General features: G+C 38.9%; 2 protein-coding genes across 3 annotated transcripts in view; one reads left to right on the top strand and one right to left on the bottom strand.

The window, feature by feature from the left end:
* Positions 1–5,024, top strand: part of MAGI3 (membrane associated guanylate kinase, WW and PDZ domain containing 3) — a 45,654-nt gene extending 40,630 nt beyond the window's left edge. The window contains exon 21 of the mRNA XM_085306600.1: positions 1,933–5,024. Within this exon, the coding sequence (XP_085162726.1) occupies positions 1,933–2,951 (1,019 nt within the window). The 3' untranslated portion in view covers positions 2,952–5,024. The remainder of the gene's footprint in view (positions 1–1,932) is intronic.
* Positions 5,025–5,119: 95 nt separating this feature from the next.
* PHTF1 (putative homeodomain transcription factor 1) lies at positions 5,120–18,985 on the bottom strand. 2 transcript variants are annotated; one of them, XM_085306558.1, is made up of 17 exons: positions 18,933–18,985; positions 18,790–18,859; positions 18,065–18,223; positions 16,750–16,909; positions 15,811–15,936; positions 14,822–14,981; positions 13,525–13,698; positions 13,366–13,443; positions 12,572–12,781; positions 12,061–12,189; positions 11,337–11,609; positions 10,429–10,560; positions 10,142–10,228; positions 8,892–9,047; positions 8,391–8,486; positions 7,574–7,699; positions 5,120–6,639 (listed from the first exon to the last, which is right to left on the bottom strand). In XM_085306558.1, exons 1-17 carry the CDS (start codon positions 18,936–18,938, stop codon positions 6,619–6,621), a joined length of 2,163 nt encoding a protein of 720 aa, XP_085162684.1. In that variant the 5' UTR covers positions 18,939–18,985; the 3' UTR covers positions 5,120–6,618. The 2 variants fall into 2 exon arrangements, with proteins under 2 accessions (XP_085162684.1, XP_085162685.1); XM_085306559.1 differs by lacking the exon at positions 18,933–18,985 and adding an exon at positions 18,580–18,700 and having other exon boundaries at positions 18,790–18,839.
* Positions 18,986–19,077: the final 92 nt, after the last annotated feature.

The raw sequence follows: 19,077 nt of genomic DNA, 5'->3' as shown, positions 1-19,077 counted from the left end.
ATATAAGGAATGTTTTTGGTTAAAAATCAAGATGTGACAAGGACCTAAGAAAATTATAGGAAGTGTGATAGTATTGCATATTTGCAGTTGGAATCAGTTTCTCTGCTGAGTAAAAACGAATCGCTATTCTCCTATACAAATATGTCAATTATCACTGTTTGCCTTTTAATTTAAGATTCTGTATTATCATTTCTCAGTTCAAAATGATTTTGAAAGTATCTTGTTTCTATACAGGTCTAATTCATTGTTTTTAGCCTTCTAAATTTTAGAGTGCTTGGTTTGTGGTTTTTCAAAGCCAAAACTTTTGAAACCAGGGAGAAAGCTTTGCTCACGAAACAAATGCTTACAGGAGATTTGAGTTCACCTACAAAGCAGAGTACAGAACTAAGTATTTTGAGACTTACTTAGGACGTGCTGTAAAATTACAAATCAAAAAGATTTTTGGCTGGGGCAGTATTTTAAAGGAAATAACATTTTTTCTTAAAGCAAGAATTTTGATCTTTTAAACCTTGATGCTAACAAAAAGATTTTGATGGCAAAGTTCTTAAATTGTCAGGTTGCTTTTTTCGATTAAGAGCTCTTCAATAATAGTAATGACCTGTGAATTTACTGTTTGAAAATCAAGTTTAAAACCCAAAGTTTGAACTTTCAAATGGTTTGATACATTCAGTTGTTTACAGGCAGCATCTGACATCCATTCAGGAGATAAAATCTGCTCAGAAGTTTCTCTATTTTTTTCATTCAGAAAACTAGAAGATAAAACTTAACATCTTCTGGTTCAAATTGCACAGCACAGTAAAATCAGAGTGAACTAGCATGTGGCATGGAAACAGTATCTGTAAACTGAAAATCTGTTCTATGCCATGTTGCTAGATCCCTAGCTGGCTGGCTATGTCTCTCACTGAATTGCCCTGTCACTAAGGTTGAAAGATTGAGTTCCCTTTGTGTTTGATGAATTTCGATTGAAATTCTCAGAGAGGTTGTTGTCCCTTTAAAATTAAATTAGCATTTACAAGCTGGGAGAAAAGGAACCGGTGTGGACAGCTCCAGTTTTCTCTTTACTAACAGCTATTTAAGATCAGCATAATTTCAGCAGTGATAAATAGTGTTTAACATGTACCAAGGAGACTGTGCAATAGTTACCTGGAATCATTCCTGACCCCTCTTGTTCACTAAAATCTCCTGAACTCAAGATGGGAAAGCAGAATCATAAAAAGGTCAGATGGGACCTCTGGAGATCATCTGATTCAGCTTTCTGAATTCAGCTTTAGATCAGCACCTGGGGAGATGGGGCTGTGTTGCCTCTTGTCTTGCTGTTAATTGTACATTTCTGATTGAAATCTTGCTTGCTGTACTCTTGTGATTTTGGTATATAGTTCTGGGCTTTTTCTCTTCCTCCTTCAGGTTTGGCTCCTTCCAGTGTGTGTCCCTACGTGAAACCTGAGCAACATTAAGGGCTTTCAGTGCTTTTCTTGGTCTTTCCTTAAAGACTTGGTAAATCTGCATGTCTTGTGATTCATCTCTTTCTATTATTAAAGTGCAAACCTATGAATAACTTCAGCTTTTTGTTGTTTTCAGTTATCTTTAGCATAAATCATAACACTGTAGGTCAAAGAGTGTTTTATTTTGCAGTTCTGCTATGTAGGCTCTAAAGTTATGCTGATACAAGACCCCGTCAGTCCCATGGAGATCATGCCAGCATTTTAAGCAGAAGGCCTTTTCCAAAATTGCATCCTTATGATTGTAGCTTGTAGAACAATGCAGAACAGAAAAATGGTTAAGTAGACTTTGAGAATATGTCACTGCATAATCTTTTCTAAGTTGAAGATTTCACATAATATCCTGCAATCTCAGTAGTAAACACATTTCTAAAATATTTAGTCAATTTTCTTCTGTAATGACTCAGTCAAATCTCTCGCTGTTCACTTCTAGGTGATTTGGATAATGTAATATATGAAGAACAGTCACCATTATCTTCATCTTCACATTCTGCATCCCCATCCAAAGTGTGTTATTTACCAATATCAGGAGAAGCTTTACTGAAAGTTCAGCTGTCTGAGAAATTGGAACCAGCAAAGAACACTGTGCCTGAAAAGATAAGCACTTTAACTGAAAGCCCATCTGAGATTAAGCCTATGTCTTCTCCCCAGAGAACAAAGAACAGATGGGGTCATCCCTGCAGTCCTGGGTTTGAAATGACAAAAGGAGACACACCTGCAAGTCGACAAAGGTTAGGGACAGCTGAGGGACAACATCAAACAGGATTCCACAGCCCTAGAAAGGGGGATCCTAAAAAGATACATGGCAGTCTCTCACATAAATCTGACAGTTCCAGAAAAGGTGAGAGTAAGCACACAGATATAGGGCTGAACAACAGTAACAAGAAAGAGTATTCCAGAGAAAATCAAGGCAGGTTTGCCAGTCCCCAGAAGTATCTCAGTAAGCAAGGAAATACAGAAATGTTAGGCAAGTTGCAAGAATATAAAGATAGAACAAATGATGGTGATATTAAGACTGTTGAGCAATTAAAAAGTGGAAACAATAAAATAGGAGTCACAAGGAAAGATACAAAACAGAAAAGTTCTGGAAAGAAGGAAGGGTGGCCGCCAGAGAGAAAATACCCAGCATTTGATGAAAATACTCTTCCGTTCAGTAAGGCCAGTGACTCTAGGACAAACACATCTGAAGATGAAAAATTCAAATTCAAAACTTCAAGTCTTTCCAATATTCCACTGCTTTCCATGGAGAAGCAAAGAAGGCTAAAAATCCAGGAGACTGTTACTCTGAACAGGCAGCACACAGAGCCACTTGATGAAACCAAAGATGATGGAATTTCAAAATCTGAGAACAGTTCACCAGTCAAGAAAGCACCAATAACTCCTGGACCTTGGAAGGTACCAAGTGCATGTAAAGTCACCAAAACAGCAAGTGTGGCTGAAAAACGGGTTTGACTGATGCTTTTTTAAAAACATGTTTTAATCAAGTTTCTAATGATGGTCATTTAAAAGCACCATTTCTTTTCAAAAAGTTGTCATTTTCCAGAAAGTGGTTAGAGGGTAGAAAGTATTTGATTTGTTCTTAAATTATTTAAGCTGCATGAAGGACCTTTGGATTGCTTAAATGAAACTCCTCCGTAAGCTGCTGTCCCCTTGTCCTTTTGAAGGCGGTGTTCTGCTGCTCTCAACATTGCACTGCTATGGCTTTCTCAGATAGTATTGTGAGTTTCTGAACAAAATTATTTAACGCCTATGTTGCCAATGTGATCATGACTGACTTGTTCTTGTGCCAAGTTATCTACTGTATCCAGTCAATCTAATCCTTCTCATACGTAATCTAGTCACAGAAAAGACAAGGTTTTGCTTGAAATGGGTATTTTTCTCAAGAGCATGTTGCATGTTTACATAAGGGAATACCCATGTTCTTACTGTTTCTGTAAGAAGAGAGGTGAGTTGGTTTTATCAGTTCTGGGGCTGCAAATGAGCCACTAATGCAGTTCCAACAGATATTTTTTTTTTTATTATTTTTTATACCTAATTAAAATCATGTAGATAAAAATTATATTTGACCTGATGTAATTTTGCTTTTTATGAACACAACAAAATTGCTTTATTTGCTTGATTCATGAGGATGCTCATAATAACTGTTGGCAAACATCTGTCTGAAAACAGAGAAAATTCTGGATTCTGTTAAATAGCATAATTCCTTTGGCTTGTGGCAGGATGTCATCCTTAGCATTCTTTATAAACATATGCAGCAAGTGTGTATTTATTTTTCCGCCTCATCTTGGTGCTATATACTGAAATTCCCTTCATTCATTATTTAACACTGGTTGAGAATTGGATTTTTTTTTCTCTGTAAAGATAACAGTTGATCGTTAGGACAGAACCAAACACTGTAGTCAGCTTCCTGAATGAAGCTGATTGTGCCTGTGCATATTAGACGTTGCCCCTATTTTATTTGAACTGTGTGAGCTGTTCTAAGAGTGCTAAATAGAACAATAATACAGGGTACATGAGATGTACTATCTATTGTTTGGGCTGTAATATGTGTTTTAAAATAGTATGAGGAATGTTACCAACAATCTCCTTACACATCAATCATAATAAGCTGTAAGAACAGCAAACTGAAAAATTGAAGGGATTTATTTTCTTTGAAGTTTTAATGATGATTTCCTGATATGTTAGGTTTTTTAATGACTACAAAAAAAAAAAAAAAAAAAAAAAGTGGTAAAAGAAGCTCTTTGGTCCAGTTTGCAGAAGCAGAAAGTAGTACAGAAGGTCAAGCTTTATTTACCCATGTTAAAATTCAAACTAATACAACTTGCTAATTGAAAGTGATTGAGCATCTTCTTTGGCTTTGAAATGTTTAATGTTTTTAAAGTTTAATGAACCACAGTGGAGCAGTTGAGTTGAACAATTCTTTAGAAGTACAGATGACTACTCAAGCAGGTTTTTAAAAAAACACTTTTGAAAATTAAATAGGCTTTAAGGCAAATCTGAACCGCACTCTGCTGCTTCATGTTGGATGATTCATTGATTGCTGTAGCATATGTACAAATACTCCATGTTGCGGAGTATGACTGTGAAAATATTTAATAATTTGAAGTAGCCTATGTAGGTATTAACCATGTATTCTTGACAAGAGACTGTTTATCTTGAGTTGTACACACTCGCCCTACCATTGAGTACAGTAACAAATTCAGAAGTTCTAATGTGAAAATGAATTAGCACCACTGAACGATTTCCCTCTCATAAATTACCCATATATTTTTTCTGTTAATATGACCTAATTTAGTGTCTTACCTGTCTGTGATTTCTCCTTTCAGAGGATTTGTATCTGTATTTCCTGTATCAGATGACTTAGCAATGTGGCCTTGGAATGCTAAGCAACGTATGGATGTACTGGTTGTAAATGTTTATATATTGTACAGCACCTTTATATATACTTCTGAGGTTCTGACTAGAGAAAGACCTGTAAATTGCTCATTATTTTTTATATAGATATTAAAAAGAAACTGCAGTTCATGGTCTGTTGATTCTGCACTGTATAAATTGTTGACTTTCAGTGGTGTGATACAGCTAACTATATGACCCAAGTTTTACCCATAAGCATAATACTCTTCTGGAAAACAAATGCAATTTATTATTGGAAGTTTCCTTGCCTCCTTGTTCAGGTAACAATTGTTCAACAAAGGTAATATAAAAAAAATCAAAACATGTAGTATAAATTGTTTATGATGAAATACTTGTACAGTAGGTTTATTTGTACATTTTGATATAAAAAATTGTCACATCTTTTACATCTTACAACCTTTCCTTGTACAGAAAATAACTGTAAACAATTTACTACCAAAAACTCCTTTTCTGTCTTATCTCCTATGAATGAAGCTATGAAAAGGTCCTCTGTTTTTTTTTTTTTCTTTTTTTTCATTACTAACATACTAGAAGATAGCAAGAGGTACCAAAACTGAAGGAAAACATAAGTTTAACATATGTCATTAAAACATTTTGTTTCTCTCCTGTGCCATTTCTGTATAATAATCTACTTTTTAAGGGAGAAAGTCTTTGTCATGTCTCTTCCACTAACCTGATCTTCACAACAGATCTTTTTTGCAAAGCCTCAACAGCTTTCCAGAACACTGAGTTAAGCTGGTTGTCAGAAGAGGTTATGACAGGATGTCCTTTCTACCTAGCACAAGCTATTAACTGCCCACCGAGTGCAAAAACCTAAGCAGCATCATCAGTATATACATAGCTGAGAAGTCACAGGGAATGATCACAGCAGTACTCTTTAGTTGAGAGATGCTTGTAGTCTGTGTAGTAAGGTTGTTTTCATATAACTAATGTTTTCCAAAAAAAATCATTTATTTCAGAAGACTAACATAAACCATTCTGCATTAATCTGTTACACTTCTGCTATGCAGCTGCAAGCTGAATTGTTAACATGGAAGAAATGTTCATCCTGTGTAGATTGAAGTTCACTGCATCCTTCAGTAGCTCAGGATAAAGAGGCAAAGCCTAAAGCACACTGAGCTTTTCAGTAAAGAAATATTCTTCAGCACTTTCAGAGAAATGCATCTATGTATGACTTGATCTATCTGAGAAGAGCTTTGAAAAAGCCTGCAGAAATTTGAAAAATGTGAGTACAGCTCTAGAGCTCTCTAAAAAAGTATGCTACTAATTGATACAGCAGGACTGACTTCTCACCAGTCATGTGCACAGGATTCAGATCTCAAAGAAACGAGGCACCTGCAGCAAGCATGTTTCCTTTCAGTATGAGCTGTAGCAGGGCTTTTAGTGTTTAATGCCCCAAAGTATGTGCACACAGTTTCTGCTGTTTTCAGTGCAAGCTACTGGTATTTGGCCCCATTTATTTTGTTTCACTACATGTGCACATCATGGGGTGACTTTACTAGTTAGACCAGTTTATTCTGTATGTTGTAGAACAGTAAAGCAGAGGCAAAAACATTTGATACATACGTACTTTGAGAATCTGTTAAAGAAATTGTAGTTACAGATTTCCATAATTTGAACACCTCTGTTTTTTGCCCAAGCCATTGGTTATCTTCCCTGGTCTTGTCTTTCTGATGGAGAGGGCTGAATGCTGATGTTGGTCAGTTCATGGTTTAATTTTCCATAACTAAAAAGACAGATTGAGAATGAGCACTGGGCTGAAAGAGGCTCTTTAAAAAAAGTCAGCAGATCAGGAAATCAAATTTATATACAGATGCTGATCTTTGGTTAATTTTACAGTTATAGAAACACTCATTTTTAAAACTTGTTAGTATACTAATACTGTATGCAGTTCTGATTTGACCRGGCAATTATTTTTTAAAGGACACATCTAGTTTGTTTTTTAATTATGTCTGTGCTTGTTAGTAGTGCTAACTGTTGCAGTAATGTGCTGTACCAAATCCACAAAACAATAGTTTAATTCACACTGATGTGGAGGTAGCCAAGCATTTTTATTTTCTACTTCTGTACTTCAAAAGGCAAACTACAGACTGCAACTGCTCTTCTCACTCAAACAGTTTTTTTTTCCTGCCCCTTTTATCCTATACCTGTATAAGAAATGGGCTATAAAGTCACAGGCACCTTTTGAGCAGACAGAAGATTACTGTGTGCAGAGTGGAATAGTCTCAATATGAGGAAATGGGGTTTTGGCAGTCTGCAGGGAGCCATAGGTCTGAGTATTTTTGATCTTACAGGCAAGATCCTTACTCGTTTGTCTATCCTGCATGAATGCTCTGCTCAGTGAACTCTGGTTTAAAAGTAAGACACAGCAGGATTGATTGTTTCTTCGTTCTAACTGGGTTCTGACCTCTGGCTTTAAGTGGGCACTAAAGACCTGAAGAGGACTGCAATTTAAGAAAGGATTGACTTTCCCCCAACTACCTGGCTACTGGAGATGGAGCTTCATCCAGCATGGTCTGTTCTCTGAATCACCATGCCATTCAGGGGGAGCCTCATTCAAACTCCTTGCCTTTCCCCTTGCAGGGTGAGGGGGTTAGCAATGGTACAAAAGAAATCTCTACAAGATGTTTCTTGTTAGGTTATGTAGCAGCTGTACTTACTCTGATATTGAATCCTAGAAGATCACTTATAACACCTGAGACAGCAGAAAGTATCACAACACGTGTTATGTTGTAGATTAATGGATTCATGGTCAGTCCATACAGCCTAAATGGTGTATCTAATTCCTGCAGTACATAGGAGGGGAAAGGAGGGGGGGCATAAAATTAGTCCATACTAGAAGCAGCTAATGTTCTTCTGGCTTCAGACTGGTTTGCTGCCAGACTTTGCTAATCATGCAGTACAGCTATATCCTGCCTTAAATCTAGGTATTAAAACTCCCACTATATGTAATTACCTCATGACTTCCAGCTCAAAGATGTTTCTTTTAACACCCATCCTGAATCTGAACTCTTACTTTGTGGAAACACAAGCTGCAAAACATGGGCTTGACATACATAAAACAATCTGGAGAAATTATAGAGCCCAGTATGTGCCTCAGACTATGCTCCTTCTTTTCCAATCACCTACTTGCTACTGTCAACAACAAGCTTCCCCTTGGAAGCAGCTGAAGGAAAATAAGATTCAAGCAGTAAGGAGGCATATCGTGTTCTTAATGGCCAATCCCAACTTACCTTAATTGCATTAGGCTGCTATTAATCAAATGTTCACAGTACCAACTAGCTCATGGGTCTTGCATTGCTAGATGTTGTGCCATAGCTATAGAAACAGAAAAACTCAAACGTCCTTTGTGAGAACTTACTTACTTACCTAATCAAGAGACAACAGAAATGGGAAGAGCAAAGACACACAGTAGTAACAGTGGTCGTTGTTCACATAAAATTGAGCAACTATATGTCTTTACAGAGATGACCGTACCTTCAGTAGCTTTGTAGATAATTTCAAAACATTGTTTACTAGTGACAGCTGTTCTTTCTTGTTTGGCTTCTTCTCCATCTTTAGGTATAAGTTTATCTACAACAGACAGACATTACAGACTCAGTATTCCAGCATTAGCTCCCCCCCCCAACTCATTTCTAACTGAAGGAAATTAGAGCCATTTTTGCACTCAACTGTCACTCTTAAAAGTGATGCATTTACAGACAGTATAATTTAATGGTGGTAGCTTATGCTTTTTCCAAATGACACAGATATTCTTAACCCAAAGCCAAAAATAATCTACAATTTTAGAATTCGAGTCTGCTGCTCAAATGTTTATTAGCTTATCCTCTGCTGTACAGTGTATCCCTTTATTACTGCACAGTACAAGTAAGTTTCCAAATTTTAAAATTTGATTCCAGTATTTTTAATATGGTTTCAGTAGTAATTACATCCAAACAAGCCAAGATGTCAAAAGGAGAATGAGCTAAATGGAGATACCTGCTCCGTGAGCAGGATCGAAATATTACTGTATTTCTTGTTGGTTTCAGAGCCCAAGGATGCCAGGCGCAGTAAAAAGAGAAGTAGTGCTGCCTCCCAGATCAGGAACTCCCAGTTGTAAGCTGCATTCAGAAATGTTTTGTGACCCTTAAGAACCTGTGTTGAAAAAGAATACCGATGTCAATAAAGAGTAACATGCCAGTTCTTTGGAATGAGGCAAAAGTCTTGCCTTTATTCCTTTTGTAAACCAATAATATCTGTGCTCTGTAGCTACTGACTGAGAGCTTTTTCCCTTGAACTGTAATTCATTCATGTAACTAGGTTAAAGTAAAAGGCCTTGTTTCAAACCTGGCTTGAGCTTGGACTTTTTACTTTTCTTTCCCGAAGAAATTAATGTGTTAGCCTGAAAGCTTGTTCTTTTCTTTCTCTTTTGTCCCTCTATCCAATTAGCTAGTAATAAAATGTCTTTCCTTTTATGTATGCTGCTCCCACTGGCAGTTTAAACCACCACGGCCATGCTAAGCTGATTGTGCCTTTACTAGGAGTGCAGGGAGTCAGCAGGACTGGGATTGTCAGGACTTCCTTCAGTAACCTGTGACTTATTTACAAAAGCAATTACAGCAGTAAAAGCCAGTATGGACTAATCATCCATCTTATTACGACTGCATCTTCATGGCATCAAGAAGGCCTTAAAGAGGCTCTTAAAAAAAAATTAAAAAGCTCAGCTCCAGCATTAAAAACACTTATTATAACTGAAGAATTAGGAAATTAAGAATTAAAAGATGTAATAGTTGTTGCTCTGCTTTTCCACTCCAGGAAACTTGTCTATTTTCCTGTCTGGAAAATAGATACTGGTGTTAAAGAGGGTGTTGTAATCAGCCCTCTTAAATAAAATGTCCTGTGAAGACTACAGGCAGTGAAGGAGAGTCCTTTCCTCTGTGCAAAAAAGACTATGTCATAAAATACTCCTAATGGTTATAGAAAGCCCAAATTTTCCTCCACATAAATAGAGAATGAGCATCCATTATCAAAGCTAAAATACAGATATATATAGATATATATATAGATATATATATATATATATACACACACACACACAAAACCATGTGTATATAAATATGTATGTATATATTTGGACACAAACAGCTACAATGCATGTGTTTTGTATGCTTGGCAAAAGAAATGCTTCTGCTAGCTATTTTTTTTCTATTTACTGCTTTAAAAGAAAAAAAAAAAGTTAAACATCTCACCTGGGCACAGCATATAAAAGCGATTGAAAGTGCCAGTAAAAAGACTGACGATACGACAACATCCACAGACCTCTGGGGGCCTCGCCTCTGCAGAAGTAATGATGCTGAGTTAGGTCTAAGCTTTGGACTTAGGAAGCTGCAGAGACAAGGCTCTTCACATACAGCCATCGTTGTTTAAATATTCAACCACTGATGTCCGAAATGCCAGACAGTAATGAGAAAAGTGTTAGAGACTTAGTTTATACCACTGTAATAATTACATACACCCATCTTGGATCAGAACTCACCTTTAGATAAGAACGAAGGGATAACCAGATCTTAATGTTTTCTACCTTCTTGAGTCTGAAGTGAGGAATTTCATATTTCCTGGCTTTCCGAGCTGATGTAATGTGACTAAAAAGTTTGGCAAACAAAAACCTCTGCAAATTAAAGAAACGAAAAGGAGCACATATACACATGCGTGTATGTGCATGCGCRCACACACACACACGTAACCATAAATGAGTCTAAAAGAAGGAAAAAAAAAAAAAAGTTGTTTGGGATAGCTTAATGGTAACCATGGCAGAAAACATTAGCCTCATGGCACACCGGAAAAACCTAACTGGGACTTTTTGCTACATGATCTCTCAGGTAAATAACAGTATTCAAACTGTGTATGGCAGAGGTAGAATTGCTTTTGCTATGGAAGCTTAACCACAAAGCTCTCACTAAACCAATAAATGACACCCACCTTCTTAGCATGCAACATCTACAGCTAGTTTGGCAAAGCTATTGCTCATAGTCAGACATGAGATGCGATGTAACCGACTATCTCATTCCCTATCTTGGAGCGGAAAACTGAGTTGGCTGTAGGTATTTTCTCCTTCGTAAATAGTTCTACTCTGAAGTGGTCACTTCCACACAGAGTGCCATTTCAAGATGTTAGAAGGATTTTTCTTTTTTTTTCTTCTTTTTGCGGGGAGAAAGTGTCCAGAGGGCAGGAAATACACTAGCAGATTTCAGTTTGTCGTTGACTAGGAATCTTACCAGCCTCACCTACCTAAACTTCTATCACATCTTACCAGCCACCCATCAACACTTTGTGGGGCTTGGTAGGACACCGACATCCCAACAATGTCTTTTACAAAAGGCAGAATGGTATCAGCAGACTATTTGCTCCAGGATTCAGGAAAGACAATGGTACAGTTAGACATACCTGTTTGTATGTTCTTTCAGCAACACACATCATGAAGAAAAACATCCAGGTTAAACAAAGTCGTTCAAGGAAGTTGATAGCAGACAAAACAATGACAGGAGTGCTAGCAGGTGCTCCACAAAAGATGTGCAAAAGCTCCTTTACAGAAACAGAGCACAGCTGCTCCAGGTTATCTGTGCGGAATAATCTGAAGAGGAAAGGCAGGAATGCTAATCCAATGGTGATGATGTTGCCCAGCATTTGATACCCAACTCCCTGTTGGTAGGCATTAACCTGATAAGCAGGAACAACAATAACAACAAAAAATTATATATATAACTTGTGCTTTTGTATCAAGGGAAAGGCATGCTACTGTAGCAGCATTAAATCAGTCAAGCATTCAGGCCCTCTGTCACCACTCCCAAAGGACATGGCATAAAATAATTCCACTTATTTCACACAACAAACCACCCCAAGAAAACCTCAGCACATGGCAGAGACATATAGCCAACAATAGCCAGTGTTTATTAGTCTTTGAGAGGACCTACTAGCTTCCCTATATTTTTTTTTACATATTTACCAGGTAAGAATGTCCAAGCCAACTGCATTTGCTGGGGGTGGGGGAGAGGAACAACTTTTCACTGCACTTCATATTTGCAGTATAACTATTTTCAGTGTGGGGGGGGTGTTTGTTTTGTTTTGAAGTGTGAGGGAGAGAGGTCGCAGTGCCTTACAGCCATCTTACCCTGCTCATGATAATCCCACTGATCTCCAGCACAGACATGTCCACCTTCTTGCAGTCATTTCCTTCCCAGATCAGTGCACTCACTTTTGCAGATGCTGGACTTGTATTCTGTAGCCAAAACAGATGGTTCTGTAAAAGAGAAAAGAATGCAAGAGGCATACAATGTATTTCTCCCCTCTATTAAATCATATCTTGCCTATTGAGTTTAGGTTGAGAAAGGGATTCCAAATTTTTGTTTGAGGAAAATACTTTGTTTCAGAATTAGTAATTGTCCAAATAATACTTGGACAGAGGGTTCATTACTGCAGCTCAGATCATTCCAGCCTTTCGCATGACTCTCACAGTTGACAGAACAGGATCATCCAGTGGTAGGTAGCTCACATTATGACAATAGCACCAAGACCAGTCTTTCATATTATTTGGGCAGGTACAATATTATTGGGGGGAGGAAAGGGGAAAATTAAAAAAGAAAATATTTCATAGCTTTCTCAGCTGCTGCAAATCAACAAACCTGCTGGAAAACATCTTCCTTCAAGTCCCGCCTCGCCCCTCTCACAGTCACTTCCTCACTGTCRCTGGTGCAGGACGAACGGCACTCCGGCCCATGAAGCAGATCGTCCCAAAGCATGTCTTCTGTCTCAGAGTCATGGCGAGTACTTTCAGAGTCTCTCCGGGTCACACTACAGCTCCGGGATCCTGTACTAACGCAGGACCTTGAGTCCTTGGAAGACAAGAAAACATTTACACAACACAGTCCCATACCCCAAAACAACAGCTAAGTCAGCTCTCAGCTCAATCAAACCCACCTGACTCAAACTGATGAGTGATTTGTGAAAAGCAATATTACACAGTGACAATTTTTGTATCTGGCAATTCCATGCAGGAAGCCACAAAGAAATAGCAGTTCTCCCATCCCCCTTCCCAACTTTAAAGACTAAATATTGACTTATTAATTCAGATGCTAAATAAAAGATTTAGATTCATTTCATCATTTCAAAACGTTAGCATAAAAGCCACTATACAGTGCTTCTTCACAAACTACAGGTCTTCAACATAAGCAATTACAGGCAACTTGGATCATATTGCTGTTGCCAGCAGAATTATTTTTTGGTTAAACAAAACAGTAGATTCACAATTGCGAACACAGTTCACAAAGCTGCAAACAGGCAAGGAGAGAGGTCACATCTGGATAAAGATGCTGAAGCACCGTCATTTAATGATGGTTTATTTTAGTTGGGGGGTTGGGGGCTTCCCCCACACTGCGCAGGCTCAATGAACCTACACCTCTTGCATTCATGACCATACCTGACTATATAATGTGGATTCTAGTTCAGATTCCACAACACTGTCAGAGTCTCTGGCACCTTTAAGAGCTTGCTTGACCTGCCAAAAACAAACAAAAATCAGCTAACCATCCATGGCTTAAAACTATGTGGGAAATTACATGAATTCAACATAGATTACCTGTGAGACAGCCTGGTTCAGGGAAACAAGGGGCCTCTTTTTCTTATCTTCATAGCTATTGTCACTGGAGGCCCCTTCTACGCTCTGATGTAACATGCTCCTTTGTGCCATTGCTTCAATATCCTCCTCACTCGAAAGCTCGTCAGAAATACCACCTATGTTGGTACACTCATCCTAGGAAAACAGCAACCAAAATAAGACTAAAAAAAGTCACTGATAAAAGACCAAGCTGAACTGCCCAGAAGCAGAGGCTCCAAGCCAGCCCTGCTAGTATACCTGTACACACAACAGCCTCTAATTACCTGCAAGAGCCAGTGGAAGCGGACACTCTCCACAGAACGCACAGAAACAGAAGGCAGCTTAGCATCATCACAGAGATGTCACAAATYACAGCTCTCTGCCCCTGCACTTGCCTTGTTGTAGCAGCAACAAGAAGGGATCTTGGGTTGGGCTGCAGATAGGTTTAGCGGGTAGGGGAAAGTGGGGAGTAAAGGCTAAGAAGGCATGGATGGGGAGGGGGAGGAAATAGCTCTTGGGGCTATGTCTTACCAGCAACTTTAAGCCCAAAAGGACAGCCATATCTACAAGTTGTTGCCCAGAAGACCCCAAATCATGGGATGTGGCCCCCTACACCTCCCTCTGCCTCTTTCCGAATGCCTAGAAACAGACAAGTTGGAGGGTAGGACACTATTCTGCTTGGCACAGATCCTCATCTAAGTTCTTCCTATGGGAGGTGACACCTTTCTGACTCCAAAGGAGCCTCAAAAATAACAGCTCCATGAAGCTTTACATTTCAAAGCTTTCACAGAGGTCATGATACTTTAACTCGGTCTTTCCCTCTCCCCAAGAAGACGTTTCAATCTTCATTTTTCTGCATGCCCCCAGGAAGATAATAAGTGGAACTGCTCGCAATGTAAATATTTTGCATAAATGCTTTTGAGTATTTGCTTATTTATTTTTAATCATTACCAGCAGTTTTCCTTAACTGAACAGCTTGAGACTTGACATCTCTACAACTAAATAAGCACTTTGACACAACAGATATTTCCCACGATTGTTTGTGTTTAACATACTTGACAGTTGTAACATACACAGGAAAAAGTGTTGACAGTAAAGTATTAGCACCATGTTAACTGTTCAACTCAAGAAGCAGAAAGTGTTTTTAGGATTCCTATATGTAGAGAAAGAGAGTACTTTGTATTGGATCAATCCATACAGTCCAGTATAAACAAACTTTCGGGCACATACAGACTATACTGAGATTTGTCATTTGAAATGGATCTTTTCTGCTTAGTACCTGATGACTCTTTTCCCCATCGGAAAGTTTATTTTTCTCTTTGAAGGGCAACAGCCTGTATTCCGATCTGGTATGTCTGTATTTAATGCCATTATTCACAGCACTTGCATCATTTTCTGTCTCTGTCTCTTTTTCAGCTACCAGTTTTACCCTTCTGATTCTGTGAGAGAAAATACAGTTAAATGCTTTTATGTCAGAGAAAAGCTCTTTGAAGATAACATCAGGGTCTTTTTCACTTGCCATGCAGGTCAAGCACTAGCAATAACTAAGGAACTACAGAATTGTATTTTACTGTCAGACACTTTTACATCCCTTTAATGAAAACGACCACAATCTGCTTCTCACAAGCTGGTTCCAGTTACTAACCTGCTAGTGCCCTAAAACTTCTAAATCCAGAGGGAAATATTTCCTTATTGTAATTTTGAAAAATTAACAAAGAGCAACTAAAGAAGACAAGAAGTTTGCATCAAGAAAAAGGACTTGTCAGTTCAGAATTCATCAAGAAAATGGCCCGAGAAAACAGCAGAAGACAATGAAATAATATTTCAAACTATGTATCCTCCTTTTCTCTGAATTACTTTTAGAAAAAGGACAAAGCAAAAGTGAGATAACTATCCAGGCAACTTATACTAGAAGGCACAATTGCTCTGAAATTAGGCAAAGTAATAATAAAATTTAAGCATACATATTCAGAAAAGGTTACTTACCTGATAAGTAATAATATGCTTTGCCACTTTCTGCAAACCATCTAGCATTTAATTACAGCTAAAGCATGAGCTTTGGTCCAATCTACTAATAAGGAGAGACTTAAGATTCATGAAGAAACAGTCTCCCACAACAGCAGCAGTGCTTTTAGTTTGAAAGAAACTAATTGGCAGGCTTTTGGGATGTTAATGACAGCACACATTTTGTCTGCGTTTTCAAGATACTGAATTGTTCACACAGAGTCAATACAAACACTCACACCAAACCCAGTGGAGATCACGAACCTCCTTCGGAAGAGTGTGCCAAACAGATTGTCAAGAATGGATGCAGATTCTGATTGCTCTTCTTTACTGGCTTTGTCAGGAGAAGACCAACTGTTCCCGTCAACACCCACAGATTTGCGTAATTTCCTGATTTTTTTAAAAAAGGGGGAGAATTAAGTTTGAATGACAAATTACTTTTAGGTCTTTCTTAAAAAATCCAGATCAGATTTGAACAGCCTGTAGATGCCATTTTAAATGAGTCATGCACACAGAAAGCTCATTTCCATATATAATAAAGTAAATTTTACCAAGATTAACAGAAATTATGCATATACCCACAGGACATCAACATCACTAATAAATGAATTGGAAAGGATGCAACAGACAAAATCTGGACACAGTCTTTAGTGCAGAAATCTAGTGGAGGCAAAAACATATCCACGTTCATCATTCTGTGTTCAGGTGCCTTATCAGCATCCGCACTGAGTCAACCGTTTTAAAGTTAAATATCTAAACTGTAACATCTTCCACATGCACAAAAAAAAGATTTCCAGTATTGAATCTATCACAGTCATTTCTGTCATCGTTTGCCTCTTATCAACACACACTAGCAACTCCCTGCAGTTAAGGCCAAAGCACAACTCTTTTGCAAAGCCTTGAGGATGCCTTACAGTGCAGAGTGCCACCTTCTGGCCACAAAAAGAACCTGGATTAAAAAATCTTACTTTTTTAGGTGCAAACTAAAGCAGACCTATCATAGTCCGTAACCACAGCAATTTGCAGCATCTGTCTAGGTTGTGAGAAGATCACAAACTAGACAGAAAATACTCATTTTCACATTTACAGTTAAATAATGTATTTACATAAAAACAGAAGAAAATACATGTATCCATTAACTTCTATCAAGAGCAATCTGCCATACGCTTTGACCCCAACGAATAAACTGAGTAGTGCTCTCACCTCCGCCGTCTGCTGAGTCCATTGGTCCCTGAGGGTTTGTTTATCTGGGTGGACACTATCTGACAGTGAACAGTTCCCATCAGTAACATAAGGCACATTGGTCCCATGACTTCACTCACACTCACAATAGGCATCATGAAATACAACACAACTGCTATCACTGTAAAGGAGAAAATTGAATCAAATGCAAAAATTATATTGGGAGTTCTCCCACTTTTTTCTTCTGATTTCACTGTTTATTTTTACTCTGTTTTATCCTTTCTGCAGACACTAGTACCATATGTCTTGTTAGGCTTTATTTCATGGAAATGGTTTATTCTGTGGAGTGATCTATAAGATCTATCAAAACACAAAATGCAAAAGCACAAAGAAGGAAATAATATATAAAAGGAATTTGGCTGCTTGAATTATGCTCTGTGAAAAAACAACTCATAACCTTCAGCAGACAAAATTCCGGATCAGTTCAAAGATAATGACAGAACCAGATTGATACAAAAGACCCCTGAGCTATAAATCTTCACACTGCACTGCAGTAGATGTTTCTGTATACTGCAATAGAAAGTACCTTTGCCAAATAACTTCCTTGGCAGATTGGTGAGATAGATTTGTCCACAGAATAAACACAGGACTGAGAGACAAAGAAAGCTGAAACACCTCAAGGGAGAGAAAGAGGTCTAGTCACAGCATAAAGAATCAGCTACATAATGCTACCAGAACTACAGGGAAACATTCTGCAGTGGTTTTATTGGTAAAAATGTTAAGGTCCAAAAGGACAGTAAGAGGCTGCCTAAATTCACTTCTAAGGAGGAAAAAAAAAAAAAAAAAGGCAGAATTTTCCAGTCAGATCTGTGTAACACCTGTCAAAGACTCTTAACTTAACTGTTTCTACATCAAATCCATATCTGGAACTTGAGCAAGGCCACTGCAGCTCAGATAGAGCTCTAAGTATGGTGTCTATGATATGAAAGACTTAGTACAATAAAAAGCAAATTCAAAATTCTTTTTACCCATATGATTACTCTCTCTCCCAGTGTCTTACATGCATTAATAAAATACCATCATAACTCAAGCTTTGGCCCAAAGCCCCATCAATGAAACAGAAGAGCAAATACAGCACAAGAAGTAATGTATTCACCTTAAAAAACGTGAAAGCGGACCCTTAGAAACACAAAAGGCAAAGCTGTGCCCCACACGAGCAGGCATTGCTCAGACATGCAGATTTCAGATAGGATCCTTATTGCATTATAGAACACTACATAAGAATATTGTGTTTCTTACAAAAGAGATTGTAGCACAGACTGCTCCTACTCCTTACCTTGCATAAGGTAGAGCACCAGAAGCCACATAAAAATACGCTGGGAAGTAACCTGTATCCACCACTTGCTGAACAATGGAAAAAATACAACCCTCACAATTCCCTTCCTAGTTAGTGATGTCCACGGGATTTCAGGCTTGGCTTTGGCAAATGTGGAGCCTTGGAATTGAAAGAAAACATACAAGTCACTATTTGTGAATTACAAGAATGTTCTCACTTACAACTTCCCCTATAGCCAAGACCAAACTCTCACAGAATGCATTATAAATTCAAAAGGGGAACAACAGCCCAACTGCTGCCTCGTGTACACAGCTCAGGCAGGTGCATTCAATAAGAGCCTTCATTTTGTCTCAGCAGACTTGCTACTGACCCTTCCCCCTTCCTAAGCCTGTTCTCCCCAAGCATTTAACACTGCTTTTGCTGAATCACTTCTCATCTAAAAAGGCTCCAAGGACCGCTCTGAAATTCCTCCTCTCCCTTGTCTCACATTAACACTAGAAGCAAGGGCATCTTACCAGCCTGGGGCTGGAGCAGGTCTGCAGGAGACCTCTAACGGGACCTGGCACGGCGGCTGCTGGAGAGCCGATCATTTCAGACTCGGCGTTTCAGCTGCGCTAACGTTTCGAGAGAAAATACCTGCCAGGAGCAAGGTGGCCGGGTGAGGCGGCGATGCCCGTCAGGGCAGCAGGCGCCGGGCATGAGAACCTCGCTTGCGGGGTACTCACCTCTGATTAGATCAACATCGATCAGGTCGGGCTGAATGTGACCTTTCTTTTTTGGCTTGTTTTTGAGGCCCTACAAAGCCGAAAAGAAAGGCTCGTTAGCTGCCGGGGGGCGAGGGCCGCGGGGCCGCCGGCGCCGCCGTTACCTTCATCTCGGTCTGCTCGATGGACTTCTCCCATATCTGCTGGTCGTAGGCCCCGACCTGCGAGGAGAGTGGGCGGTGGGCGCGGGCCGCGCGGGCCGCCGCGGGGGCCGCCGCCGCCGCCGCCACTCACCTTCTTCTGGTACCA

This window comes from Rhea americana, unplaced genomic scaffold, assembly GCF_003343005.1.
Source record: "Rhea americana isolate MKP2758 unplaced genomic scaffold, rheAme1 scaffold_241, whole genome shotgun sequence".
Classification (NCBI taxonomy): Eukaryota; Metazoa; Chordata; class Aves; order Rheiformes; family Rheidae; genus Rhea; species Rhea americana.
This window is presented reverse-complemented; position numbering and strand designations above follow the sequence as displayed.